Raw genomic sequence first — 27,274 nt, 5'->3', positions numbered from 1 at the left:
GTTCTTCTATATTTCTGTCACAATTATTCTATATAACATCAAATATTTTAATATTATTTATAAATACAAAAAATATTTTTTAATATTAATTTAATATAAAATTATTATATTATATTTTAATGATATTAGTTTGTAGTATACTATGTCGGATATATAGGCTAGAAAGAAGACTTGGTCTACGGCTGACTTGGTGCACGAGGTCCAGGCAGGAGGTCCTTCTACATCCACGTGGCGTTCTCCCGGCACATCCAGGCGTACAAAGAGAGGCAAGCACATATACTTCCCCTTGCTTGGTATCCGCCGAAGGGGCCAAAGGTCGAACACCTTACAAGCGTCAGTGGTCGGGGCGAAACAAAGGGAACGAACTAACTCGGTGGACAAGGAAGCGCGTTCGGAGCGCCGCAAACGCGAACGCAAACGCAAAGGCGCGAGGCGATGGGGCTGATGCTGCGCGTGAGATTGGCGTCGTTCTTCGCTGGCGCCGCCGTGGCGTCGGTGGCGGGGTTCTACCTCCTCTACAAGGACTACATGGTCGCCCACGATGCCCTTTCTCGCCAGGTTCACCTCCTCCTCCTTCTCCTCCTCTCGATCCCTCTTCTCCGTCGCCATTTTTGTTCCCTTCTCTTCTAGCTTTCGACATTCGTCCCCAAATCCACGGGCGACTACTCACTTGCTTAGCCCTAGAGCTTTGGTTTTACGGCCCTTAGATCGGGGATCTAAGCTACTCGTTTGGCCGAGCGCCGATGATTCAATAGATTCGGAAGCTAGGGTTTCGTTTGTTTGAGCGGCGTGCGTGATTGTGAATCTCGCGAATGCGTAATGTGTGAACTTGTGGGGCTTCTGCGGCGTCTGAAGAACCTCTATCTAATGTTGTTTTCGAATTCGGAGAGTTGTGATTTCATTGGTTGTGGTTTAAATCCATGTCCCATCAACTGACTAAAGAGTTAATTAAGTAGCCATGTCTCAGAAGATTCATCTTACACTCTTATTCCTCTTTATAATCTTGTCTGTTTAGGAAATTAGAAATTCAGCAATGAGGAATACAAGTATTTCCTTGAGAGTTGGGGTTTAAAGGACATAGGATTTTGCTTTGCAGGATCATCACTCACTCGCGTAGCAGCGTAACTTAAGATTTCATTGTGAAGGTATTTTTGTGTCTGTTATTGTAGGATCTCTTAAAACTTCCTGAGTTAGAAAATTCTGGTTTAAGTTGGTAACTCCTTATCTGGGATGTGCTTTGTATGCTCCGTTTATCCTTTTTAGGTGATTAGACAGGGTTGGCTAAGTTGAAGTGATCTGGAATTTTGATATTTATTGAGGTGCTCCGATTTGCTTCCATCGTCAAATGGAGATGCTGTAGGTGGATAGTAAGGAAAAAAGAAAAAACATTGGGGCGGAATTGTTATGCATGTTCTAATTAATGCCTGTTGAGGTTTGGAAGCCTAGTTCTAGTATGAAAGAACAAGCAACCCTGGCTTTGAACATTAGGGAATAGGTGCCTACCTTTCTTAGCAAATTGGAATCATTGTATTTGAACCATTAGGGAATGAGAGATATGCTTGTTGTTTTACTCTAGAAAGGCTGATGGTTAGTATATACGCAACCATGGTTGTTGTTGGGCCATCCGACAAAGGTTTGGGTTTTGATCACCTCCCTTTGGCGTATCTAGTGGAACTGCAACTTTAGAGTGCTCAGAGCCTTTTCGCTTTGGCTGAATATGAGTGTTTGCACTTATATTTCATCTTATGTTTGTTTAATGAAGCATGGATGTTTAAATATGTTGCCCTTGTTCCTTGAAATGCAATGAATGTTGATGTTCATATTATATATTTTTTTTTAATTTTTCTTGTTGTAGTAATGATGGCTCCATCATCCTAGTAGCATATGCTTCTAGTAACGGACTTAGTAGATTACTCAGATTTCTGTAAGATTTTTTTTTGCGTTCTCTCAAGGAGTATGATGTCATGGTGAAATTTCACTGTAATAAACTCAATAACGATGGCGGTGCCAGAGATGGCAGACCTTCCGAAGAGGTAAATTCTCCTTTTTGAGTGTGAAACGGAACTTCTTTGCTCGATTAAGGTTGGATTTATAATTTGGGGTATTTGGCTTCCTTTTCTTTTTCTAATGTTCTTTTTTGCTTTTATCTTCATGTGCCAGATGCTGATAATAACTTCTTACATGTCTTGAACATTTTTGTTGCATGTGATAGCATGAGTGATGGAAAATTGGGGATTATTTGCCGCTTCTTGATCAATATAGTAGATTTGCAGTTCATAGCAAATAAAATTAGTTAGTTGTGTACTTGTGTACATGTGCAAGTTCCATGTGTGCACCTATGATATTTTCAAAGATATTTTAAAACTACTTGAGCTTTATCTTGTCATTGCCGCACTCCATATCCTTTCTCATACTTTTATAGTGCTCCCGACAACATTATATTTTCTACGATGTTTTGGTAATATAAGAAACTTACAACTTTTTCTTCTTCAATATTTTCAAATTTCTAATGTTATATCTCATTTATGTGTGATTTATCTTATTTTTATTGATGGAATCATGCTCCCTGTGTTGCTTAATTATTCTTACATTTTTCTTGCGTTACAATAAGATGGCTTGTATAGTCTATCGATGGTGGAAGGAACATTTCAAGTTACTGAATAGGTATATAGTAAACTTCGTGCAGATGCTTTCTCTGTTCGATATTAACACCATTAGCAGAGATGTTAGTTTCTAGGGCAAGAAATCAGATTTGTTGGACAACAAGGTATACTGTTATGAGGGAGGAAAAGATGACCTAAATGGTGTCCTACAGACAGTAGTGGCCAACGACTAAATGTTGAGAGTAGAGCACTATAGTTGGTGTATGTCTGAGATAGACTGAATGCTGGGCAGCACTAATATTGGGGGTACAAGTAAAATGTGACATTTTATGCTGATACTAACATGATAAGATTGATGTAATGCTAGTCTCCTTGGAGTTTGAATGTCAGCATGCATCCACCGCCCACGTTTACTTTACTGTAGGTTAATTTTATTGGGTTGTCCCCCTTTTCCCAGATGATTTGCCCAGGGCACCTGGGCACCAGCCGATTGGGAACCATTTAGCATACTAAACTAATCATTCTAATTGTAAATATTAGAAAAGTGGCATAGTGACTTGCTGAAGGTAAACAGCAATCGTCAGATATTGAGTGAAAATTGTCATTTGTAGACCAATTATTTTCCTACGCTTCAATTTAATGTAAATTCTAGTGCATTCTAGTGTGAGAATAGGTAATAGAGGCTTAAATTTTAGTTTACACTAACTTCAGAAATATTGCCCTGCTTAAAGTCATTACGTCTTTATTATACTTGAAACTGAATTTGTCGATGATGTTCAAGTGTTCTGTTTCAGGTGAAAGGCCTGTATGAAACTCTAGATGAACGCTATGAAGCTCTAAACCAGCGCATTACAGCCCTGGAAAGCATGAAGAAAGCAGAAACTGCCTCGCATGCGGAGGCATCTGAGTAGATTTAAGCAAGATTGCTCCTGATTAAGGTCTGCTTCCTGTAATGTCGTCTTTTGATTATGTTGACAATTTTTGATATATTGAAAAGGTTCAAAGTGTTGATCTTAACGCACTTCAACATGAAGTTGTAATGCTTGTTTCCTTTCGTTACAGCTCCTCTGGCATTGTAGTAGTTTGGTAAATAATGCGGCAATTCCTTGCCAAGAACCTAACATGTCTCTTTTACACATATCATGTGAAAGATTTCTGGGATGATTGTTTCCTCCTTTTTCATTCTCTAGGGTCTGGTAATTATCATAGTTCAGTCTCTGATGGAATTAGACTAACTGAGGTCCAAGTATTATCAGAGTTCATTTTGATTGGAAATTGTTCTATAGACATGCTAAGATGAGTTTGAGTGCTCCTGACAGAGTAAGCGGTGCTAATAGTTGCTTCTATTGTAATAAATGGGCGAGGCCATGTTTGGATATTGGATTGCAAAAATAGGTGTGTTTTTTTTCTGCTTTCAAAAATCTTGACATTCATGCTTCGATAGGATAAGATGCTTTACTTACGAGACAGTTTATTTTATTCCGAAAAAAAATAATTTGAAGACCGAATATGTTATTTCATTCTTGACATTAAATCATACTTTTTTATTTATTTTATTCTAAAAAAAGTAATTTGAAGGCTGAATATGTTATTTCATTCTTGACATTAGATCGTACTTTTTTTATAAATTTGTTGAACAAGTTAAGAAAACAGATATGTTAAATAAAATATTTATGCATTCAAATATAAGAGTTAGTTTGAAGTTTATATCTCCGGATTTTGCAATTGGCATGGAAATTGTTATCCATAGTTGATCTAGAAGCCGCTTAAAAAAAAAAAAAAAAAAAAAAAAAAAAAAAAAAAAAAAAAAACTCGTTTTGAATGGCCGCATATTCAGACGAGATAAATTATTGCTTCTAGGGAAAGTTACCATGAGTCACCAAAAGCACCATAATTTGGGTAGAACTGTGGGAGATGCTTTGGTTCATTGCTTCTCATTTCAGGTTCTATCCCGTGGTGCTTAAAACTGGATTTGGGATCTTCTGGGCTTGAGAGTTATTTTAAACCCAGAAAAAAGATAAAAAAAATTAAAGCGCGGAGGTTGGCTCTGTCACGGCCAATGGAAATGCCGCTGTACATTGTCAACCCTCGGTCATTAGTCGCTGTACATAGTCCTAAATTAATTCATGTGCCAAATGAAGGATGACGTCACGGCCTGTGTCATCATCCTCCTAATTAATTAATTAATTAGAGGAAAAATTGAGTTTATCGATTTACCTATCAAAGGCACTATCAATTTCGAACACTACTTCCGCGTTTATATATATATATACACACACACACACACACACGGTCGTACTTCCACACGGGAGATTAATATCTAATAATTGCTTGAAAAAAAAGTAAGATCGATCGATGGCGGAGTTGTTCGTGAAGCAAGCGGCGGTGTACGCTGAGGCGAGGCCCAAGTATCCCACGGAGTGGTTCTCCATGCTCTCTGCCCTCACCCCCCACCACAAGTTGGCCTGGGACGCCGGCACCGGCAACGGCCAAGCCGCCGTCAGCGTAAGCACATATATATATACATACAAGTAATTTGAACACAAGCTCTAGCCGGATCAAACATACATAATATTATCTTTAATTTTTGCTGCAGCTAAAAGTAGAAATTTCACTATCATGTCCCTTGATGCATAATAATGCATTTAGATTAAAGTACGAAATGAAATGAATATATATAGTCGGAGGACGTGCCTGGTTCATTTCAATAATTTAGCGCAAAACCAATAATCATTACGAAGCCGGCCATTCGAAATTCGAGCTTTGTGAAATTGAAAACTCTGCATTAATGGATCAGCTGGCGGAGCACTACGAGCAGGTGATCGCGACGGACGTGAGCGCGGCGCAGCTCCAGCACGCGTTCCCCCATCCGAAGGTCCGCTACGTCCACACTCCGCTCTCCGCTTCCGACGCAGACATCCTCTCCGCCCTCGGCGGGGAGAACTCGGTGGACATCATCACGGTCGCGGTGGCGGTGCACTGGTTCGACCTCCCGCGCTTCTACGCCCTCGCCCGCCGCGCCCTCCGCAAACCGGGGGGCATCATCGCCGTGTGGAGCTACAACTACGAAATTGCGCCGTTCGAAGCCGCACTGGAGCGGTTCATGCACTCGGCACTTCCTTACTGGGACGATCGAGGCAAGTCCGTGATAAACGCGTACGAGGAGTTGCCGTTTCCGTTCGAGAGCGTGGGGATGGGATCGGAGGGGAAGCCGCTGCGGCTCGACATGTCGTTCGACGGGCTGATCGCGTTGCTGCGGTCGGGATCGCCGGTGGTGACGGCGAAGGAGAAGGGGGTGGATTTGGTGTCGGAGGAGGTGGTGAGGGAGCTGCAGGCCGAGTGGGGGGACACTTCGGTTGTTAGGAAGGTTACGTTCAAGGCCTTCATGCTCGTTGGCACGCCGAAGCTGGAGGACTAGCTAGCTAGTTCGTTGGTTCGGTCCGAGTTAGGCTCGAGCTTAGTCTGAGAGTAATAAAATGGTCAACATGTCCAATAACGGCAAGCAACTGATGATTCTGGAAACATCTTAATCTGGTCTTATGTTCTTGGATCGAATCGAAAAAAAAATCTAGCATTTCTTTTGTTCTTCGAACTTGTAATCTTATTTAATTATCTAAAGAATGCTAAAGTTACATTTAACTCACAGTAACTCACAATTCTCCCTCTCCAGGAACAATAATAAGTTTTTCACTTGTTGATGATTGGGAGCCCCACAATTGCAGTATGAGCATCAAAAGAGGGGCAAAAAAAAAAAAAAAAAAACCTTAAATTAAACCAACCTCGATCACCAAAAAAATCCCAAAAACCCCCAAAAAAGGGCCAAAAAAAACCCTTAAAAAAAAAGCAAAAAAATAATTGGGTGCGGAAGAATATGATCTCGAACCCATGTGCATGAGAGGTACAGCTAGATTTATAGATATGTTAATGAATTGTGATCTTTCGATGCAAAAAGGAAATTTCTTTTTTAAAAAAAAAAGTGGGAGCGTAGCAAACCATGTGCTCCTGTCGTAATATGTTGGACCAGATCATGAATACATGGAGAGTCCACACGGGCACTTTGAATGGTCATCGAAAAGAGCCATCAAAAGCTGTCTCTTTTTCTAGTGCCATCACAAGAAACACCAAGCCAAAGTTGAGATATCCTCTTCTGTTTGAGGCGGAGTCTGAAACACCTTTTTTAATTTCGATTTTATTTTGCAGAGTAAAATAGAAATTCGGTACGAAAGATTCATCCATATTGAAATTATCTAAAATATTTTTAATTTATATGAAATAAAAAATAGATCTAAAAGATAAATTTTATTCTGTTTAAAATTTTAATTTTTTGTAAAATTCAGTTAGAATAAAATTAAAATTAATAATTCCTTCATAACCTAAAAATATATAAAGTATTGACCACATACGAAATATAAGAAAAATAAGAATAATCTCTTTACAAAAATTCTCTTTTTCTGGATTCATTTTTTGGGCACTGTGCTGTAATGGACTCTTGTAGCCGGTTCGCGACGAGAAAAACCAATGCGGAAGATAAAATATGTGCCGGAGATTGAGACATGTTTTAAGTGGATCAAAGAGTTCGCAAAAAAAGGCAAGATCAGATTTTGATAATTGCAACGCTAATTTCATAGCGAAAAAAATATATAAAATTTATGTGATTTTTCATCATGATTCAATTAATGATTTCCAGCACAGCAAATTATATGATTTAAAGCCCATAGGCTCTAAAACCTAAGAATTAATTTTCTTCTACGAATTGGCACCGGTAAAAAATAAAATAAAAATGTAATCCTACTATGTGAGATCGTAGTTAATTTATTGGAAAATGGTTGACATGAATCTTCGATGTGGTCCTTTCAACTCTTGGGTTTTAATTAATCGACGCGAGGACATTAGATTTTGCATAATACATGATAAAGGAACTTAATGTTCATAAAATTTATTTGCTTTTCACAAAAAGTTTTTCAATTTCCTCATTTATTTTTTTGGAGTAATACCTAGGTGATGAATATAGCATTGATGATCTGTTTCTGTTTAACGTTTTCTTCTCTTTTTGGTCTCTTGTATATTTTACAAATTTAGGTTGTATTTGACACAACAGGTACGTATAATTTGTTCTTATGCATGATAACGTGTATTAGGTTTGTACCTAGCTTGTTGGCACAACCCAAGATGTCTCTCCCAAAATAGTAAAATTATTGTCGTTTGTCACAATTTAGCAAGTGTTGTTTCCAGAAAACAAGATTTTTTTTTAATGGACTATTTGTATCGTTGGTTGCAGACAAAGTGAGTAGCATTAAATTAGTGATATGACCATCACCAACAAAATAACTCCAAACACACTTTCTCCAATCTCACCCTTTGATTACAATAAAGTTTTTTAATACATTTGATCCCTGTAGCATTAGCACTACTTGCCAAAGCTTAGCTGCAGAATAATCCTCTTGGTAACAGTAGACGAGATTTAAGTAGAAAAGGCTAAAAAGAGCATGTAGTTAGGAACTGTTTGAAAAATAGCAATAGATTTTGCATTTTAACCGCCTCAATGGCTTCACTTTTGGGGCTTAATTCTTTTTTATTTACTGAATGTTTGGCTAGCTACCATATAATCTATTTAATTTTAGTATGTTGAAGAACCACTTCATCACTTCGGTGGTAGTTAGTGGTCGTTTAAATCGCACAAGTGTTTAATCCCTATTCAACCTAGTTTTTTATATTGCTAATCAACTTAAAACATAGCGCCCACAATGTTAATTGGCTAAATCTGGTGAAATTTAAGTATTACTTTTAATTATTAATATATCGCAAAAAGCATGCACACTCATGAATCAGTATGTTCAATACACTATCGTTTACAAAACAACACGATATATATATATATATATTATCATAAATGCACTTTTTTGATAATTCCGTATGCAAAAAATATTCGTGCATAAAAGCCAAATAGCATATTCTTTTTTTTTTATATATATATAAATAATATTTTTGTATATATAAGAAGTTGTACATAATTTGCGCCCTAAGATGAAGATGAAGATGAAGATGAAGATGAAGATAAAGATGAAGATGAAGGGCCTCTCATTCAAAACTCAAAAATCTAAGTGTCAGATCTGTTCATCATTGATTGCGTTTGATTGGTTGATTTTTCAACACCGATTTCCACCTCCATGACTCCCATCTCCATCCATTAATTCCTGATTCGGCTTAAACAAGCAAAAGCCAGCCGCCAGCCCGCAACATCAAACGGGTGGTCGGCATGGACTCCGCGCGCCCTGCCTTCCCACGTGCACACAACCCCACACGCTCTCTCCCACTAAATTTCTTTGTTTATTATTTTATTATTTTATTATTATTCTCACCCCACCCAATCCCAGTACACCCCTCTCTCTATGTCACATAATATAATAGTAAAAGGTCCTCTTTTGCCCTTTCCCACCATTTGCGACCTCAATACCGACGCAGGAAGAGGAAGAGGAAGAGGAAGAGGAAGAAGAAGAAGAAGAAGAAGAAGAGAAGAGAAGCATAGCTCAGTTTATCAAATGAGGCAGCGACCGAAGAAGCAAAAGGAGGTAACAAAGCTTTGATTCTCCAAGACCCAATTCTCTCTTTTCTTTTTTTGTTTTTTTTTTCTTTTTTATGGTGAGTTGGGGTGGGGGAAAATGCAGAGGGGTTGGATTGAGCTCTGTTGTTTGGGTTGCACCTGCGTACAGCTTTGGCACAAGGTCGTGCTCCGGAAGTGGCTCAACATCACTTCCAAGGATTCCGACTTCAGCGCCGACGAAGGGGACACCACCGAAAGTGAGTTCGACGACGAAGGTGAGCCCTAAAGTTGCCTCCTTTTCTCACTCGGCGGTATCTTTTCCCCTCAAAATTGGGTAAAAATGAGGCTTTTTTTTAAAAAAAAACTGTAATATCTTATAATGGGAGAATGGTTTCCATTTGATTCATCCGTAGCAGTGTATTACTCTCCTAGAAATGGGTTTTGATTTTGTCAAATGATGCGATGTTTCTGATACTTTGTAAATGCCGCAAAATGCAGAGATGTGTGGTTGGGAGCGACAGATGCACGACGAGGAAAGGAGATGGGGTGGATTTGGGGCCCAAACTAATGGTAATTTAGTGGAAAATTTTTGATGATTTTTTTGCCCTAAATTTGGTGGCATCTTGTTATTTTTTGGTGATTTCCCTCGCACTGCTTCTTTATGAGGGCTTTGGGGTTTAGAATTAAAGCACTTTGGTAAATCATGTGTAAGGATTGAGGAATAAGTGTATTTTAAGGAATGCTCGGAAAAATATTGCAAGTCCTTGTTGTACAGCAGTGGAGGAGAAGAACAATAATTTATCTTTTTTATCAGTAATATAGAAGAGGAGCTAGCTATGTGAGTAGAATTGTACTAAGTACTTGCTAAAACTTATTAGTTGATGGCTTTACAGATACTCGCCTTGGGCGCATTCCATACAAGCCGAGAAGACGAAAGTCGGAGACCCTTCGCGCACAATATATAAACACCAAAGAACTCAGGCATGATTTTATTGTTCTTCTGGCTTCATTAATTATGGGGACATGATATAAAGTTCATAATTTCCAAATAAGAAAAGATAATTTAGTTACTGCTGATTTAGAGATTATTTGATGCAAATCTTTCATCTCATTCGCAGCTTTATTCTTTTACAGGATTTGTGTAGGGACATGGAATGTTGGCGGAAGACTTCCGCCTGAGGACCTTGACATCCGTGAGTGGCTTGATATGGAGGAGCCTGCTGATATCTATGTTCTTGGGTATTTGTTTAACTGAGCTACCTTTCTGTAGCATCATTTACTAGTAGCTACACCGTGCTCGATCGCTAACTTAAGTTTACTCATGAAAAAGAAATTTCATGCAATCCTCTTTCTCAAAAAATATCTCAAAACATAATTTTATGGTCGAAAAAATATTATGCACCACTTTAGTAACTAAAAAAAGTAAATTTTTTTTTTTTTTTTTTCCAGATTTCAAGAAATTGTTCCATTGAATGCCGGGAACATATTCGGCGCTGAGGATAACCGCCCTGTTCTGAGATGGGAAAATATTATTCGCAATACATTGAATAAGATTAGTCCAGCTAAACCAAAATACAAATGTTATAGTGATCCTCCTTCCCCGTCAAGATTCAAGCCATCGGATGATGCTCTTGCCATGGAGGATGAGCTGCTTCCTGAATCCAATAGTGACAGCGATGGAGAAATTCATCCATTAAACGAAGAGAATTTCAGTTTACACCCCGACGAAGGACTCGATCCCAACAAAAATGATTCAAAAAACTTTTCAGCTCCCTCACGAAAGATATTTGACAGGTCCCGGAATCTTAGTTTCAAGAATTATGACTCAACTTCGGGAAATTTAATTACCCAGCAGAAGAAACTGACAAAAACACCAAGTAATTCGGAAAGGATTGGGATGATTTGGCCAGAGCCACCATTAAACATACTAGCTCAACATGGCCTGGATAATTCGCAACCGTATAATTCGGCGAAATGCTTAAGAAATAGTGATTCTTTCAAGTCGGCACATGAGTATGATCGCTTGATTCCTGATCTTAACTTGGAGAGTGCTATGTTTAGAAAGAAAAGGCCTTCATTTGTGAGGATAATAAGCAAGCAAATGGTTGGTATATTTCTTTCGATATGGGTGCGCAGAAGCCTTCGTAGGCACATTCAGAATTTGAGAGTATCAACTGTGGGTGTAGGTGTCTTGGGCTACATTGGCAACAAGGCAAGTTCTCTATTAATAATGGCTCCTATTCTCATTATTTTTGAAACTTCTTGAAAATGCATATTCCTTCAATAAATAAAGCCACACTTATCCTTATATATGTTGGAAACCATTGAGTTGTGTTAGAAAATTTTCTTCAAGAAAGCCTTCTTTTAAGTATATGGAAATACGTATAAGAAGTTTAGTTTTTGAAAGTTCGCAGGAATTTATATGAAATTATATAATTTTACAAGGTTGCAGTAGACATATCTCTAACTTGAATTAATTGCATCAAGGTTAGAAGTACATCAGATATATTATCATTAAAAGTTATGGATGCAATTCTTTTCATCGTAGACAAGGATTGGAAGTGTTCAAGTATACATTTTGGTAGATGCTCCATCATGTGATCTTTATACTTCTTTGTAAATGGTCCAGGGATCAATATCAGTCAGCATGTCAATATATCAGACACTTTTTTGCTTTATATGTAGTCACCTCACATCTGGAGAAAAGGATGGAGATGAACTTCGAAGGAATGATGACGTGCATGAAATATATAAGCGAACGCAGTTTAGTTCTCTTGGTGGAGTTGGCGTGCCTAGTACAATCTTTGATCATGAGTAAGCAAAAGCTTTTGCTGCATATGCTGTCTTAAAACTATGCTTATTTTTCTTTTTTTTTTCCTCATACTGCTAAGGAATTTTTTGTGAAATTATAATGAAAAATCGTAATCTTATAAATTAAGATAAGTTCCAGAAACCCAAATCTGAATTTGAGAAAGTTTGACTTCGAGACAGGGATAGGGATTAAAATTGTAAGTTCAATCCTAAGCTGACTCAAAACTTGACTCAGCTAGACCCAAATTGGACATGAACAAACCCACATACATGAACTCTGAACCTTTCAGAAGCCATTCAGCGTGGAATCCTATGTGCTCGATTAATGTTTTTCGTATTAGACTTGAGAATGTTAATACTAATGCATACATTTCAAACTTTTCAGTAGGATTATTTGGTTGGGAGATCTCAATTACCGCATCAACTTACCATATGAAAAAACACACGAACTTATCTCCAAAAAGCAATGGGATAAGCTGGCTGAGATGGATCAGGTAACTCGCCTCTCTTCTTTCCTTTTCTTTCTTGTTCTAATACCTGTACGGAATTTCTACCTTATAAGCATGGGGGACCTGTTTATTGTTTGTTTGCTCTTTTTTGAACTGAACTTCTATACCACCTTGTTGTGTGACAGTTAAAGCATGAATTAAAGAAGGGTCGTGCTTTTGATGGGTGGACGGAAGGAGTTATCAGTTTTCCTCCAACCTATAAATATGAATTCAATTCAGAGAAATATGTAGGAGAGGATCCAAAGTCTGGAAGAAGAACACCTGCATGGTAATTCTCAGACCAATTTATCTTTTTTTGAGTATTTAACGAAACAATACTATCCAAACTCTTTAACTTCGATCTCGTCAATGATTTTTTTTTTTTTTTCTAATGGACCAATATATGAAAAATCTATGACAGGACTGAAGATGCATTAGCAGAAACAATTATGTTTGTTTTTTATAAGTTTGAACTGCCATTTCTCACCACCTCATGCTTGTAATCTTGTGTACATAGTTTTATTTTTTTTATTTTCCCGATTTGAACGTATTCTATATATATTGGTGCTTGCTTAATCCTTGTTTCTGTAATTTTCGTCTTTTAATGATGTTAATTATTTCTTCAGGTGTGACCGCATTCTTTCATACGGTAAAGGAATGAGGCTATTGACCTACAAAAGAAACGAGTTTACATTTTCTGATCACCGCCCCGTAACTGCTGTTTTCATGGCCGAGGTCGAGATCTTCTGCCACAGAAAGCTGCAGAGAGCCCTTACCTTCACGGACGCAGAGATAGAGGAAGAACTCATGTCTGAAGCAGAAAATATTAACACTGGAATGAGCAATCTACGGCTAGGAGGGGTTAGCTCCTTTTTCATTACCTAGTGAAATAACTTGAATTATAACAGTTAGTTCATTGGCGACCAGCCTTGAGATATACTTACAAGAAAAGGAACCGAAAACAAACCAACAAGACTCTGAACTCGTCAGCGGTTTTCTAATTTTATACTATCTAGGTTGATAAATTGCGTAAGCCTTAATAGGCCTTACTCTCCTAGGTAGTAGTGTTATCTGCAATTCTTAACTTTTCATGCATCAACTCTTCAACACTTCAATTTCACTCTGGACATTCTCCGGCAAAATAGAAGATGCTTAATTGGTATATAGCTTCAGAAGTGCTTGCTTAATTGATATTTAACCTCATGTTTATATTCATGCAGTAACTCTGTTGCCATTTGATGACTGAGCAGAGGAGACGACGCTGGTGAGATGACTGTTTCTTACATATCATTGTTTGTTTCATTACTTCAAGGAAGCTTTCTCTCCAGACATAATTTTTTCTGTACATAAGGTATTCTTTCACTTCAGCCAGATTCGGGAGTTAGGAATCGTTTGTTTCCGCTTTTGGTTTGGAAATAATCAAATTTGTTCTAGCAAATCCATTTTTAAGTTTCATTCATTGTAATTAAACCCTTGCAGACCTTGATCTGCTTGTAAATTAAGTTTCCCTAGCTCATGGAGATAAAATTGTCTGTGAAATTACTTAGATGAAGCAGCTCATGTAACTAGAACTTGTCGATCATAAAATAGGTAAAAGATCTGGTTTAGAAAGATCAAAACAAGTGGTCTTCGATCAAATATGATACCTCAACAGAGAAAAAAAAAAAAAAAACAAACCTTTTTGCTTGTTTTAGGCATCTATCTGCTGTACAAAACAATAATTTATTTTCCTTCAAAAGCAACTGCTAGAGCTTTCTCTTAATCATCAATGGAGAAATTTCTTGACATTGTGGAAATGTGAGAGTTATTGGCCTAGTCAAGCCAGTGTAGATTTTCTTTATTTTAATTAAAAAGGTAAAATCAAATTATGAAGTGAACATTAACAACCTTACAACTTGAGTAAGACCGAGGGAATTATGAATTATGCAACGTACAAACAGAAGAAATTTACCATGAAAGTGCCGTAAAATCGGCGACTAGATGAATCATTACCTTTCTTCGGCCTTTGTATATACAACCTGGATGAAAAAAAATACTAAAACTATATATCAGCAAAACTTCAATGGCATGGATCAAAACATTGGAGTATCTATACAAGTAAACAAGCCATCAGTCCAAAACCATCACCACACTTCAACTGAAGTAAAAAATGAAGAAGACGAAGTAAAGCACAAATTGTTCCTTTGTAGGGAAGCAGGACTCTGGAACCTGTTCAACTCTACTATAGCTGTAGAAACTGGACTTTCCAAATTAAAGTTCTCCGGTATGAGAAGGGATCATTTGTATTCTGTACCCTCAAATCGAAAATAAAAAAAGGGAAAGTTAATAGCAGCCAATTTATCAATCATCTGCCCCTAACTGATCCTAGTATTCAAACTCGTCGATCTCCGAGACGATAAAAATTCGACAAGCCTCTCTCTCCGCTGCTTTCTTTACTCCTCTACACAAACACCACTACACTTACCATCACCACCGCCAACAAAATCCTGAAACTTCCCGCTCCCGAAGCCGTCCTCTCTCCGGCGCTCAGAATCTGTATCGGAAAGAGGCACCCCCCTTGCGACGCGTTTTCCGTCGTGATCTTCGCCAAGCCGCCAAAATCACACGCCCGAACATCCTGATCCATCATCTGAAAATACATGTTGAATGCGTAAGATATATTTCCTTTCTTGCTCAGCCCATTGCACGACGACCCGTACCCCAACGGCGTGCAATCCGCGTTCGAGCACGCGTAGTTTACGCTAGCCGGCACATTCTTATACCTGTTACTCGCATCCTCATTCAAAACACACCATTGTGACGGTAAGTACTTCACCCTGGCGGCGCCGACTAAGATTTTGTCGCGCCCCTCCCCCGTCAAGTCCATCGGAAACTTTGGCTTTCCGTCGTAGGTGAAGATCCCCCAGTGCCTCTCAAAATTCCCCGGTTGCACGCTTTTCTGGTTTTCATCAATCAAAGCAAATATATACACTTCCATGTCGCCGGGCCTCAGCGGCGTACCTTCCTTCCTCGCAATCTTCTTCAACAACCCGTCGAAGAATTTCTTAGCAAGCTTAACATTCGCATTCTTATCGCCATCGGTCGGCCACCCGACCTCCCCGACAATGACCTTCAAATCCGGCACGCCGGCTTTTTGCAACGACCATACGAGGGTATCGAAGTTGGCATCGAACACGTTGGTGTACTCGACTCCGTTGTCGTAAACCGGCTTGCCCCCTCCGTCGAAGAAGGCGAATTCCACCGGAAAGTTTGGGTTTTGATATAGGCTGAGGAAAGGGTAGATGTTGACCGTGAAGGGAGCACCGCTGGAGTTGAGGAAGCGGACGATGTCGACCATGAGGGGGCGGATGTCGCTCCGAAAGTTTCCGGAAGACGGGACGGGGTCGTCGGCGGGGGAGTTGTAGACGTCGGCGTTGAGGGGGACGCTCTGAATGTTCTTGAGGGCGGGGAATATCGTGGTGGTGAAGCTTCCGTTGTAGCTCTTTAGCAACGGCTCATTTCCAACAGCAACATACCTGATNGCCTCGTCGAGGGCTCTCTGAATGTTCTTGAGGGCGGGGAATATCGTGGTGGTGAAGCTTCCGTTGTAGCTCTTTAGCAACGGCTCATTTCCAACAGCAACATACCTGATGATCAACAAAAGTTGGTTTAATAAATTTTCCGCGCAATCGCCGCTGCGGCAATTGATCAAACAGGCAATGTCATTACCGAGATTACAAAATCTAAAACAAAAAAAAAAAAAATGCAAAATTTCCAGGCGAACGGGGGCGGGGGATGGAGAGGGAATGGTACTTGATGCGGACGCCGCCGTCGTGGTCGTGATTGGAGACGTTGTGCTTGACCCACTGCCGGGCGTGGTCGTAGCTGGCGGCGACGCGGGCGAGCTGGTCGTTGGGGATGGCGAGCATGGCCTCGACGGCGGAGCCGGCGAGGGCGGCCACCGTCCAGGGGTCAGCGTCGAACAGCTTCACCTTCGCGATGCCGTTGGAGTGCAGCATCGCCGCCACCGTCGCCGGGTGCATCGGGTGCGACATCATCGTGCCCCAATTCACGCCGATGCCGACGCCGCTGCCCCCGCCCACGCTGAAGGATGAGACTAGTGCAATGTAGGTGGCGGCCCATGCCGCGATCAACGCACGCGCCATGGTTGGAGCTCTTGGCTAGAGAGAGAGAGAGAGAGAGAGAGAGAGAGAGAGAGAGAGAATATGAGAGGGAGGGGAAGGGTGGTGGATGGTGGGAGAGTGTAGAGCTGTGAGTGAAGGTTCGTTAGTTTCGGAGGGAAGGGAAGGGAAGGGAAGGGAACCTCAAAAGAAGCGGGAACAAAAAGCAGGGGATAAAGAGAGAGAGAGAGAAAAAAATTTAAAAGAAAATTAAAAAAAGGGAAAAGGAAAATGTATTATTTTTGTGAATTTATTGAATAGTAAGTGATCTTTTTCGTTTTTTGTATGGATGTAATTAGGGGTGGAAATGAGCCGAGCTCGAGCGAGCTTATGTTAGCTCAAATTCAGCTTGAAATTAATTTCGAGCCTAAATCTAGGCTCAAGCTCGGCTTGAAATTAATTCGAGCCGAGCTCAAGCGAGCCTAATTTCGAGTCGAGCCGAGCTCGAGCTCTAAACGAGCCGATTGAAATTCTCGACATTATATAATCAATAGTTTAATTTTTATAGAACATTACTTACAATTTGATGCAACATGTCCAATAGTTCAAAATACAAAATAATTGCAAGAAATATCAGCTAGGGTGACTGCCTGACCGGGTGAGGGTCCAAAGAGGAGAGAGAGAGAGAGAGAGGGGGGGGGGGGGGGGAAATTAAAAATTGGAGAATCATTGAATGTTATCAATGTTTATGGGTTATGATGCAAAAGTGAAAATCCTGAAGAGAGAGTGTGTATGTAAATTTTAAAGGTTGAGCTTCAATATCGACACGGTTGTCTTGTTGGGTTATTTTATGGCCCAACAATAATAGCCTCAATTTAAATTAAGGAGCTATATATAATTAAAATACATTATATATATATATATATATATATAATATATTATATATATATATATAATATAGTGATATAGTAGGGTAGAATACTTGTAAAAGTATCAATCGGGGTGATACTTGGTGTTTTTTTAGCCCATTGGATGTGAGAGACTGTAAGGTTGAGATGATGTGTATGGGTGGTTAGTGGAAAGTCTGTTATAATCCATATGGCTATTATAATCAAAAGTGATCAATGGCTTAAAATTAATAGCACCATATGGTGATACTGTGTAAAAGTATTATAGCTCAACTCTATATATATATATATATATATTCGAGCTTTTCGAGCCTAATTCGAACGAGCCGAGTAATACTCAAGCTCGGCTTGAAATGAATTTCGAGCCTTTTATTTTGTTCAAGCTCAGCTCATTTAATTTCGAGTCGAGCTCGAGCGAGCCGAATATCAAGCCGAACACGAGTCGAACGCGAGCCGGCTCGCTCGTTTGCCAGCCCTAGATGTAATAATGAATGGAAGGAAGACATAAAGGGCAAAAAAAAAGAAAAAAAATATTAATAAAACAATTTACTATTGACTTTGGGCTTTACTGCATCTATGGAAGCTCCCATTAAAGTCCGTATTAGGCTCGCTCAACAATGTCACTGTTTTCGAACCGTGTTATAAGCGCCAGAGATATATTTTTAGAACTATTGCCTTGTCTAGCCTTCTTAGGGGAAAAAAAAAAAACACAAAGAGAGTTCATAATTTTTATATAGGTTAATATATTAAGTAGGTGAAAAATTGTTTTTTTATTTCTCCTCTCCCATTTTTCTAATCTAGTTCATATTGCTGCGAATCCGTGCTGATTTTGTTAGTTGCTCAATAGAATAATATTTATCAATAAAAGATTGATAGTCTATTGCACGTGTAAAATATACATGTGTAGAATATACTGCTAAAATATGTGAACAAGAATAATGATAAATTTTTAACTTCTACATATTGAAAAATGCTATAAAATATGCGAGCAAGAATAATAATAAATTTGTAACTTCTACATATTAGAAAATAGGAGATGAGAGAGAAAAAAAATAATCTCCAACCCACTTAAAATATTAATTATATAAATGTCACGACCCAACACTACCAATTGGGATAGTTCGGACCCAAAATAGATCCGCCAAACAGACAAAATTTTTTCTACCGGCTCAAGTCATAATAAAGTTTATGCATATATATCCAAGTAAGAGATATTAGTATCTAAATTTAGATCAAAGCTTTTTATCATTTCTAACCATTGGATTAAATATTATAACTAGTGAGGACCACTCAACTTTAGGAGAACCACTTAACCCTAAGGAACTAATATCATTCTAATCCTACAATTTTTCATCGAATGATTAAAAACTTAATAGCAAAGAGAATCTTTTACTATTAATAGTATTTCAGCCTCTCTCTCTATATATATATATATATATATATATATATATATATATATATATATATATATATAATTAGGCTGGAATACTATTAATAGTAAAACGTTCTTATCCCTATCAAGTTTTTAACTATTGGATGAAAATTGTAGCGGTCAGGTGATATTTAGTCGGTTAGAGTGAGTGGCCCCTAGGCATTGAGTGGTCCATGTAGCAACAATTGGATTTCACTAATAGAGCCCAGTCCAACTCTTCTTCTCTCTCTCTCTCTTCTCTCTCTACTACTCTCATCTCTCTCTCTTCTCTCTATACTAAGTATATCTATTATATATATATATATAGTTGAGCTAGAATACTCTCAAAAGCATCATCAAGGTGGTGTTTTTAAGTTTTTAGCCATTGGATGGAGAGATGTGAGGTTGAGATGATAGTGGTAGGTGGTGATAGGTGGAATAGTATTTGATCCAAAGGATATTAGTAACCAAGAAGTAGATCCAAAGGCTAGAAACTTAGAAACACCAAGGGATTGGTGTTTCTAAAAGTATTCTAGTTCAATTTTATATATATATATATATATGTTGGAATACTATCAATAGCACCAAGTTATTGGTCCTATTGGTTTTTTAGCCTTTGGATTGAGAAATGTGCGATTAGGATGATGTGGACCTCTAAGATTGAGTGGGTGGTTGATTGAATAGTATAATCTAATGAATAAAAATAATCAGAAGGGTTAATTTAACGGCAGAAAACTTGATAGCACTAAATACTTGGTGCTACCGATAGTATAACAGCTGGACTATATATATATATATATAGAGAGAGAGAGAGAGAGAGAGAGAGAGAGAGAGAGAGAGAGAGAGAGATCTCAAAAGCACGAAAGGAATGGTGCTTTTGAGGTTTTAGTCATTGGATGAAGAGATATAGGGTTGAGATGATGATGATAAATGGCAGTAGATTGTAGTATGTGGAATAGTGTTTCATCCAAAGATTATCAGTAATCAATGAGTAGATTTAAGGACTAGAAACTCAAAAGCACAAAGAAATTACTGCTTTTGAGAGTATTCTAGCTCAATTTTATATATATATATATATATATATATATATATATATGTCACATTTTCTTAGCTCTGGGTTCCAATGAACAGATTTACGACTGTCGGATTAGATGATTGCAGCACGCAAAATTTATTAAACAGTAGAAAAAAGAAATAAGTGGTGGGAATCTCGCCTTTCTCTGTCTTTGCCAAGGAGAGCGGTGCTAACAAGAAACGCGATGAGAGTACAAAATCAAAGGGACCCCATTGATTCCATATTGCATAATTGCATCCTCATATGTATTATCATGTGATGTTCTTAGTAAAGTGACTTTCACCAATAAAATCCAATTTCAAGTGTACACGCTTGTTTGGTCCCTCAATTTTAAATTATAAAATCGAAATATGATGCATTCATTTTAAAATTATTATTTATTTTATAAGAATCAAAATTTGATTTTTATTTCATTCTGAAATGAAAATGATATAATTCATTTATAACCAAATCCGATTTTGATTCCTGAATTTAACTATTTTATTTTAGAATAAATTGCTCAAAATTCTCTCTCACAAACACTTCCCTCCTCTCCATTTGTCACTTTCCTCTCCGTTAGCTAAAATTTTTTCTCTCAAAATCCTGAGTGTCCTAATTATTCATTTCAATTTCTATTTTAAAAATAAACCAAATATTGTTGGATAATTCGTCATTCTATTTTTTTTATTAATTCTAATACAATCTAATTTTATTTCTCATTTTCATGCCACTCACGCCTCAAGCATTACCCAAATATTAATTGTTAGGGGAACTCCAAAGATTTTATATTTAATTTAGAAAGTTTATATATTAGTCTGATTTAAATTTGACACTTATCATCAAAATTATTATAGGATAAACTTCCAATACCGCCCCGTATTTTTGTGTTTTTTTATTTTAATACTATACGGTTTAAAGTGTATCATTTTAGTATTTTGTTATTTTATTTTTCTTTTTCCGTCAGTACCTCCATTAACTTTCTATCTCACCTATGATTTAACTAATAATTACTTTAGTACCATATGATTTACCGAATTTTTATTTTAGTATCGTGTGATTTTAATTTTGTCGCTGATTTAATGGAAATATTAATGTAGAAAATAACGAAAAGAGAAAAATAAAACTATAAAGCAGAAAAGTGATATTTTTTAAACTCTAAGAGTATTAAAGCAAAAAAAGCAGGAAACCATAGGAATGTAATTTAAAGTTTTTTCTTATTTATAATAATGTAGCATACTATTTTCAAAAACCAAACAAAAATTAATTACGATCCCACAGGTTCATTCTTAGGGATGCAAACGGGGCGGATCCGGGGGCGGGAGGGTTCCCCCACCTCCCGCTCCATTTCTTATCGGGGCGGGGCGGATTCAGGGTGGGTTACTTTTCATTTTATTTTTGGCTCCCACTTATCGCTCCATTCGGGGCGGATTGGGGCGGGAGCTGGATTTTTGACGGATCGGGAAGGATTGAAGGAAGAAAAGAGTTTTCGACCTCCCGCTCCATTTACTTGGCGGATCGGGGTAGATTCGGGACGGGTTATATTTTTTTATATTTTTTGTTCCTACTTACCACCCCATTCGGCACGGATCGGGACGGAGCTCCACCAACCCGGATCCATTTGCATCCCTATTCATTCTTCTGGGACCCCAAGATACAATAAATTACAATCCACGCAACAAATCACCATTTTCCCCCAAAAAACAAAAAGAAAATGGAGAGATGAAAGTGGGAGAGGAGCAACAGCAGCAGCAGGAATAATAATAATAATAATAATAATAATAATAATATGCCGGATGTAAAATTTTTCATCCTGTTCTGCGCCTCCCTCTTTCTGAACTTGTTCTTTTTCTCCTACCACTTCCTTTCCACCCCGCTGCCGCCACCACGGCGGCCGAGGCCGCCCGGGGGCGGGCTCACCTGGACCCGAAGGGCAGCCGAAGAGGCCGAGGCCGTCGCCGCGGTCTCGTGCTCGGGCCACGGCCGCGCCTACATCGATGGAGTTTCCGCCCGGGGCCACCCCGTCTGCGAATGCAACACCTGCTACGCCGGAGCCGATTGCTCCCTGCTGAAATCCAACTGTGCCGCCGACGCCGACAGGTGAGCCCTTCATGAGTTTTCAACCAAATCTCTCTACGAAGAGACAGTCTAATTAATAACTATCTTACGGCGGCTCTAAAATTCATTGTACAAGTCTAATTAATAACTATCTTATCGTGGCTCTAAAATTCATGAAGCGCGCCGTAAGTGATGTATATTGTTGATTGATTGGACATCTCGACTCTCGGTTAATTTTGTTTACTTTGATTTGTGCCTCTTGGGTTTTTAAAATTTTTCCGGTTGAGTTCATTTGGGGCCACTTAAATTAGGTACTTTCTTTAATTATTTAAAATTTTATTGAGAAATTTTAAATTTCTCCTCTATGGTATAGTTCACTTTTATTTTGTCATTAATTTCTTAGTTCAAAAAATTATAATTTACTTTTTTGTGATTTAATTTTTATTTCAACAAAAAAATGATATGCCGAATAGAATGATAAAGTAATTTTAAAAAAAAAAACTATAATGTGACTAAGCAAATTTTTTTTAAAAATTATAGAATAACAAATTAAAAAATGCACTAAATTATAAGATAATTAAATGTGAACTAAGAGGGCGGGGGCAATTTGGGAAAAAGTTATAGGAGATGAATTGATGTTAATGAAGAAAAAAATAAAAATATTGAGAGGCACGTTTCAAAATGCTCGCTAAATGACTAGGGAGTCTCAATTATTTTTAGCATCTTTTTATCACGTACGTGATAGAATGACCTCATGTCATGCCTCAGGCAATTTGGACTGCTTCTGCGGATGGGTCATTACTTTTTGTAAATTATTAATTTTCTAATTTTCTTTCACAAAGATAACGGGAAACATGCTCTCTTTTTTCTTTTTCTTTTTTATTAGAGAGAGATAAATAGCATGCTATCTGTTTCGTTTATTTCATTTAGAAATAAACTTAGTTGAAAATGTGAATCATTTAGGATTCGAACTTGGGTCTCGAGTACCAACGTCCAAGCCTTTTGCAACTTGCTCTAGGAACAGTTGGTGGTAACGAGAAACATGCTACTACTGGTGCTGGATGTGTATCCTTATTTGTCAAGTTCAAAATTTTCTGTGTTTTAAAAAATAAAGTACTTTTAATAAGTATCATCTTTAGGTGATACTTACTAGCTAGGAAAAAGTCAGAATCATGACTTGCCAATATAATATAAGATGGATTGATACGAAAAGAAGGAAAAGATCAGATACTGGATTTTTTGTGTCTTTTGGATATTATTATTACAAGAATTCTCAGATATTTGGGCTGCTGTTTGAATTTTATAATATTCTGGGATCTAAGCATACGTGGACAAATAACTTCAATTCAAGGGGGGCCACATCTGAATCATCTGATGCTGATGTGCTCCCCACTAGATAGATAGATAGATGCAGAATCAATCAACACTTTAATTTGCCCACATTTACCCTCCAATTTCATAGCTCTGCTCCGATTCAATTCAAATTTGTGTTCGTCGTTTATCTCATCATCATCTGCAGTGGAGATCCATTGTTCTTGGAGCCCTACTGGATGCGGCACTCCGCCAAGAGCGCCGTCGTGGTGTCGGGATGGCACCGCATGAGCTACCTCACCAACAACGGCTTCATCTCCGTCGAGCTGGAGCGCCACATCCGCGCTCTCCACCGTGCGGTCGGAAACGCTGTCGAAGAGGATAAGTTCATCGTCTTCGGGTCGGGGTGCACCCAGCTGATCAACGCCCTCGTCTACGCGCTCTCCCCCGACAATGCCACCACCCCCGCTAGCGTCGTCGCCACCGCTCCCTACTATCCGGTTAGCATGAACAGATCTTAATCTGCTCAAATTAGCCAATGTATAATAATCGAATTTAATGAATTTATTTATCAATATCAATAAGAAATTTGCTATTAGCTCCAAAAAAAAAAAAAAGAGGCAATGAGCAACAAATTCTGTAGAAAAGTTTCACATTACATAGTACAGATAATTCTTTATAGTATTTTGGGTCCACAATATTTTGTATTGCAAGATTACATTCATTAAGCCACTGAAACTGTAGTTTGTTGCAATTAATTATTTCAATCAGCTCCATGCAGTTTTGTTGGTGATACGTGCAAGTTCATATGCTAACACAACATTGATCAACTTTGTATTGAACTTGCACATTGAGACAGGAAACTACCATGTTAGACATATACATCTCCCCATAGAATAACACTACTCATTCATCTCAAATGAGAATAACAAAAGATAACACTACTTATTCCGGTACAAAAATGAGAAAAACAAAGGAATAACACTGCTTGTTTCAATACAATGCAGTTGTACAAAGCACAAACCAATCTCTTCGACGGTAGGGAGTACGAGTGGAAGGGGATTACCTCAAAATGGATTAACTCGTCGGTGGTGTCGACGAAAAACTTCATCGAGTTTGTGACGTCGCCGAACAATCCTGACGGGCTCCTGCACAAATCAGTTCTGGGGGTCAAATCGGTGATCTACGATCACGCGTACTATTGGCCTCATTTCTCGGCAATCCCGGCCCCTGCTGATGAAGATGTCATGCTCTTCTCTGGCTCCAAAACATCTGGCCATGCTAGCAGTAGGTTTGGGTGTGTATTCTGTTTACTTTTAGTAATTTACTATATTATAAGTATCTAACTCAATATAAAATAGATTATCAAAAAGACATTAATCCTTGGAAACTCTGATCTTGAAAACAAAACAAAACAAAACAAAACAAAACCGAAAAAAAATGTTACTGATGAATTTCTGTTTTAGTTTACTGAGCAAACACCGCACATGTATAGATTAATGCAAACAATCCACTTTCTGTGTATCTACTGCGGCATTTGATGACATATAATATAAGTTTAGGGAAACAGAAATGAAGTACCAAACATTACGGGCCCTGATGCAATTTACGTACCAGGTTTTTTTAAAGCCAAGTTCTTTTCTACTAATTTAAAGCTCCTGGAACACTAGTAACTTGGTCTAATTCCTTTTTATGAAGGTGGGCACTGATAAAGGATGAGAAAGTATACGATAAAGTTGTGCAATACATGAAAGTTAATACAATGGGAGTGTCGCGAGATACACAGTTAAGAGTTCTGAAGCTCATCAAGGTGATCTTAGGTGAGATGGGAGGAGGAGGTGACATATTTGAGTTCGGGTACAAAGCACTGAAGAATCGGTGGCGCAAATTGAACGAGATCGTCTCCTGGTCCAACCGCTTCTCCCTCCAACAAATCGATCCTCAGTACTGCACCTACTTTTCGAAGATGCGAGACCCTTCTCCAGGTGAACTTAATTCCAACATACTATCCCTTATTTTAGAACAACAAAAGAAAAGAATAGAAGAAACAAAATCACCCTCTCTACTACTACTTTTTGGTACCCTTTTCTTTGTTTGAGCTTCTGCGAGATCTCCTCATTTTAACTTTTCTTGAACACTTACTTTTGAAACAAAAAAAAAAAAATGCTTAACTTCTGTGTTTTGAGTAGAGAAGTTATTTCAGAAGCCATTCTAGACATGCACTTACGATGAATCGACGATTAGATATACCACGTTTCTGCTCAATGACGCGCGCTGACTAACATTTTTGGCGGCAGCTTATGCTTGGGTAAAGTGCGAATTCGAGGAGGACGTAGACTGTGCGAAAGTTCTCAAGGAAGCAGGAATAATTTCTAGACGTGGAACTCTATTCGAAGCCAGCAGTCGATACACTCGGTTAAGCCTAATCAAGACAGAGGACGACTTCGATTTGCTTTTGCGAAAGATGGTTGCCGTCGTCTCTGAAAACGGTGTCAGTTCCATTTGAATGATGCGAATCTACTGCACGATATTTTACGATTGGCAGTGATCAACGATATGTTGATTACGTACTAAAAATATACATAAGACGACTCGTGTAGCAGATGCTCATTGATCAATGAGCTATGCAGATATTATTTGTGCGTCATAGATTCTTGAATCTTCGAATGCCACGCTCAAGATCGATGAGCGTCATAGGTATTGTTTGTGTGGAACATTTGTACCTAATTAAATTGAGTTCATGTATGGTTGGTTAATGATTGTAATATATCATGCATGTTTTTCCTATTCACAAGGAATATATGCCAACAGTAATCTCCTGAACAGAGAAGTTCAATGTTGTTGTAGTAGGAGATGTTGATTGCCATAGAGATAATTCCAGGGTGAGAGCTGTTTTTTTTCATTCATGAGACAACCTGGATTACATTTAAGTAGGTATATCTCGCTAAAAGCGAGGCTTCTGATGACAGTAAAATCCTCCAATATGTTGAAAGTCCTCAGAAGATGCAAGTCAAAAACGAAACATTTAATGATAAATGTTAAACAACCGTTGTACTTACGTCCGGACTCGAGACTTTTCTAGGCCCATGACGTGGACTTGAATTAAATGAAAGAAAATTAATATTACAAGGAGCTTGGTATAACTCGAACTCAGAATTTTTTGCTCTGATATCATGTTAAATAACCGTTGTATTTTAAAAGTTTAAGCTGTTAGAAGATTGTGTTTAACTATTGTTATATTTAACAGTAAATTCATAAAACAATTTTCTTTATAGTTTGATTCGTTTATGGATGTTTGGCATGTGAGAGTTTCATTCTGATTTACTTTCCTCTTTTATGGTTCGTTTAACCATTGTATTACTTTCCTTGTTGATAATAGAGTATCCAAGGAAAGTACAATCAAACCACAGTCTATTTTTTTTCTTTTATCCTTAATTTGAATTTGAATTTGAATTTGAATTTGAATTTTTTTTATCTCAAACAGAGTCAAAAAGGAAAAAACCAAACACGACCATAGTGTTAGCCGCAGTTCATTATTTTTAGCTCTGAATATTATCATACAATATATGTCACTTTCTTGTAGCTCTTGGCTCGTATGAACCACTTAAGAAGGGACTCAGATGATTATGGTGTAGTAGAAAACATGAAAAGAACACGATAACCTGTGGGAATCCCTCCTTTCTCTGTCTTGTTAAGGAGAGCGGTTTAAGAGGAGCGGTTTAAACAGGAAAGTCAATGAAACTATAGAAAAATTAAAAGGATCCTATGAATTCCACTTCGTATGCCCATTGAAGTTATGATGTGATGTAACTAGAAAGTGACATCCAATAAAATCAAAGCTTCACTGTACGTATTATTGTTAGGAGAGCTCCAAGGGCATCTAAATCCAGTGCGCTTCTGTAACATAATATTATATTAGCGGCCTAATTCTTTTTTAAAATATAATATTAATTAGTGGGCTCAGACTATATATATAGTTTTATACTAAATAA

General features: G+C 38.1%; 5 protein-coding genes across 7 annotated transcripts; 4 read left to right on the top strand and 1 right to left on the bottom strand.

Annotated features, from left to right (window-relative positions):
• On the top strand, nt 288-3,785 carry LOC109717364. The gene is made up of 2 exons (XM_020243113.1): nt 288-558; nt 3,398-3,785. Exons 1-2 carry the CDS (start codon nt 436-438, stop codon nt 3,512-3,514), a joined length of 240 nt encoding a protein of 79 aa, XP_020098702.1. The 5' UTR covers nt 288-435; the 3' UTR covers nt 3,515-3,785.
• On the top strand, nt 4,874-6,252 carry LOC109717363 (putative methyltransferase DDB_G0268948). The gene is made up of 2 exons (XM_020243112.1): nt 4,874-5,108; nt 5,401-6,252. The coding sequence occupies exons 1-2, from the start codon at nt 4,959-4,961 to the stop codon at nt 6,019-6,021; spliced, it is 771 nt and encodes a 256-aa protein (XP_020098701.1). The 5' UTR covers nt 4,874-4,958; the 3' UTR covers nt 6,022-6,252.
• LOC109716897 (type IV inositol polyphosphate 5-phosphatase 3-like) lies at nt 8,983-13,989 on the top strand. Of its 2 annotated transcripts, none has more exons than XM_020242506.1 (11): nt 8,983-9,172; nt 9,269-9,419; nt 9,643-9,714; nt 10,038-10,125; nt 10,279-10,383; nt 10,594-11,356; nt 11,774-11,958; nt 12,341-12,449; nt 12,590-12,732; nt 13,070-13,304; nt 13,664-13,989. In XM_020242506.1, the coding sequence occupies exons 1-11, from the start codon at nt 8,993-8,995 to the stop codon at nt 13,664-13,666; spliced, it is 2,034 nt and encodes a 677-aa protein (XP_020098095.1). In that variant the 5' UTR covers nt 8,983-8,992; the 3' UTR covers nt 13,667-13,989. The 2 variants fall into 2 exon arrangements, with proteins under 2 accessions (XP_020098095.1, XP_020098096.1); XM_020242507.1 differs by having other exon boundaries at nt 8,984-9,172; nt 9,314-9,419.
• Nucleotides 14,323-16,713, bottom strand: LOC109717626 (glucan endo-1,3-beta-glucosidase 8-like). The gene is made up of 3 exons (XM_020243486.1): nt 16,236-16,713; nt 15,955-16,069; nt 14,323-15,870 (listed from the first exon to the last, which is right to left on the bottom strand). Exons 1-3 carry the CDS (start codon nt 16,586-16,588, stop codon nt 14,884-14,886), a joined length of 1,455 nt encoding a protein of 484 aa, XP_020099075.1. The 5' UTR covers nt 16,589-16,713; the 3' UTR covers nt 14,323-14,883.
• LOC109717633 (tryptophan aminotransferase-related protein 3-like) lies at nt 21,603-26,118 on the top strand. Of its 2 annotated transcripts, XM_020243496.1 has the most exons (6): nt 21,877-22,013; nt 22,935-23,036; nt 23,491-23,782; nt 24,290-24,579; nt 24,981-25,267; nt 25,580-26,082. In XM_020243496.1, exons 2-6 carry the CDS (start codon nt 23,014-23,016, stop codon nt 25,786-25,788), a joined length of 1,101 nt encoding a protein of 366 aa, XP_020099085.1. In that variant the 5' UTR covers nt 21,877-22,013; nt 22,935-23,013; the 3' UTR covers nt 25,789-26,082. The 2 variants fall into 2 exon arrangements, with proteins under 2 accessions (XP_020099084.1, XP_020099085.1); XM_020243495.1 differs by lacking the exon at nt 22,935-23,036 and having other exon boundaries at nt 21,603-22,013; nt 25,580-26,118.

The sequence above is a fragment of the Ananas comosus genome, linkage group 11 (genome assembly GCF_001540865.1).
Source record: "Ananas comosus cultivar F153 linkage group 11, ASM154086v1, whole genome shotgun sequence".
NCBI classification, from domain to species: Eukaryota; Viridiplantae; Streptophyta; class Magnoliopsida; order Poales; family Bromeliaceae; genus Ananas; species Ananas comosus.
The sequence above is the reverse complement of the archived record's forward strand: the minus strand, read 5'-3'. Positions and strand labels throughout refer to the sequence as shown.

Excerpts from the sequence above, each read along its gene's own strand:
- LOC109717364 (XM_020243113.1), top strand. The coding sequence starts at position 436 with ATGGGGCTGATGCTGCGCGTGAGATTGGCGTCGTTCTTCGCTGGCGCC. Across the intron at positions 559-3,397 it reads ACGATGCCCTTTCTCGCCAG|GTGAAAGGCCTGTATGAAAC; the intron begins GTTCACCTCCTC and ends GTTCTGTTTCAG.
- LOC109717363 (XM_020243112.1), top strand. The coding sequence starts at position 4,959 with ATGGCGGAGTTGTTCGTGAAGCAAGCGGCGGTGTACGCTGAGGCGAGG. Across the intron at positions 5,109-5,400 it reads ACGGCCAAGCCGCCGTCAGC|CTGGCGGAGCACTACGAGCA; the intron begins GTAAGCACATAT and ends TTAATGGATCAG.
- LOC109716897 (XM_020242506.1), top strand. The coding sequence starts at position 8,993 with ATGTCACATAATATAATAGTAAAAGGTCCTCTTTTGCCCTTTCCCACC. Across the intron at positions 10,384-10,593 it reads GCTGATATCTATGTTCTTGG|ATTTCAAGAAATTGTTCCAT; the intron begins GTATTTGTTTAA and ends TTTTTTTTCCAG. Across the intron at positions 11,357-11,773 it reads TGGGCTACATTGGCAACAAG|GGATCAATATCAGTCAGCAT; the intron begins GCAAGTTCTCTA and ends TAAATGGTCCAG.
- LOC109717633 (XM_020243495.1), top strand. The coding sequence starts at position 21,703 with ATGCCGGATGTAAAATTTTTCATCCTGTTCTGCGCCTCCCTCTTTCTG. Across the intron at positions 22,014-23,490 it reads TGTGCCGCCGACGCCGACAG|TGGAGATCCATTGTTCTTGG; the intron begins GTGAGCCCTTCA and ends CATCATCTGCAG. Across the intron at positions 24,580-24,980 it reads CATGCTAGCAGTAGGTTTGG|GTGGGCACTGATAAAGGATG; the intron begins GTGTGTATTCTG and ends CTTTTTATGAAG.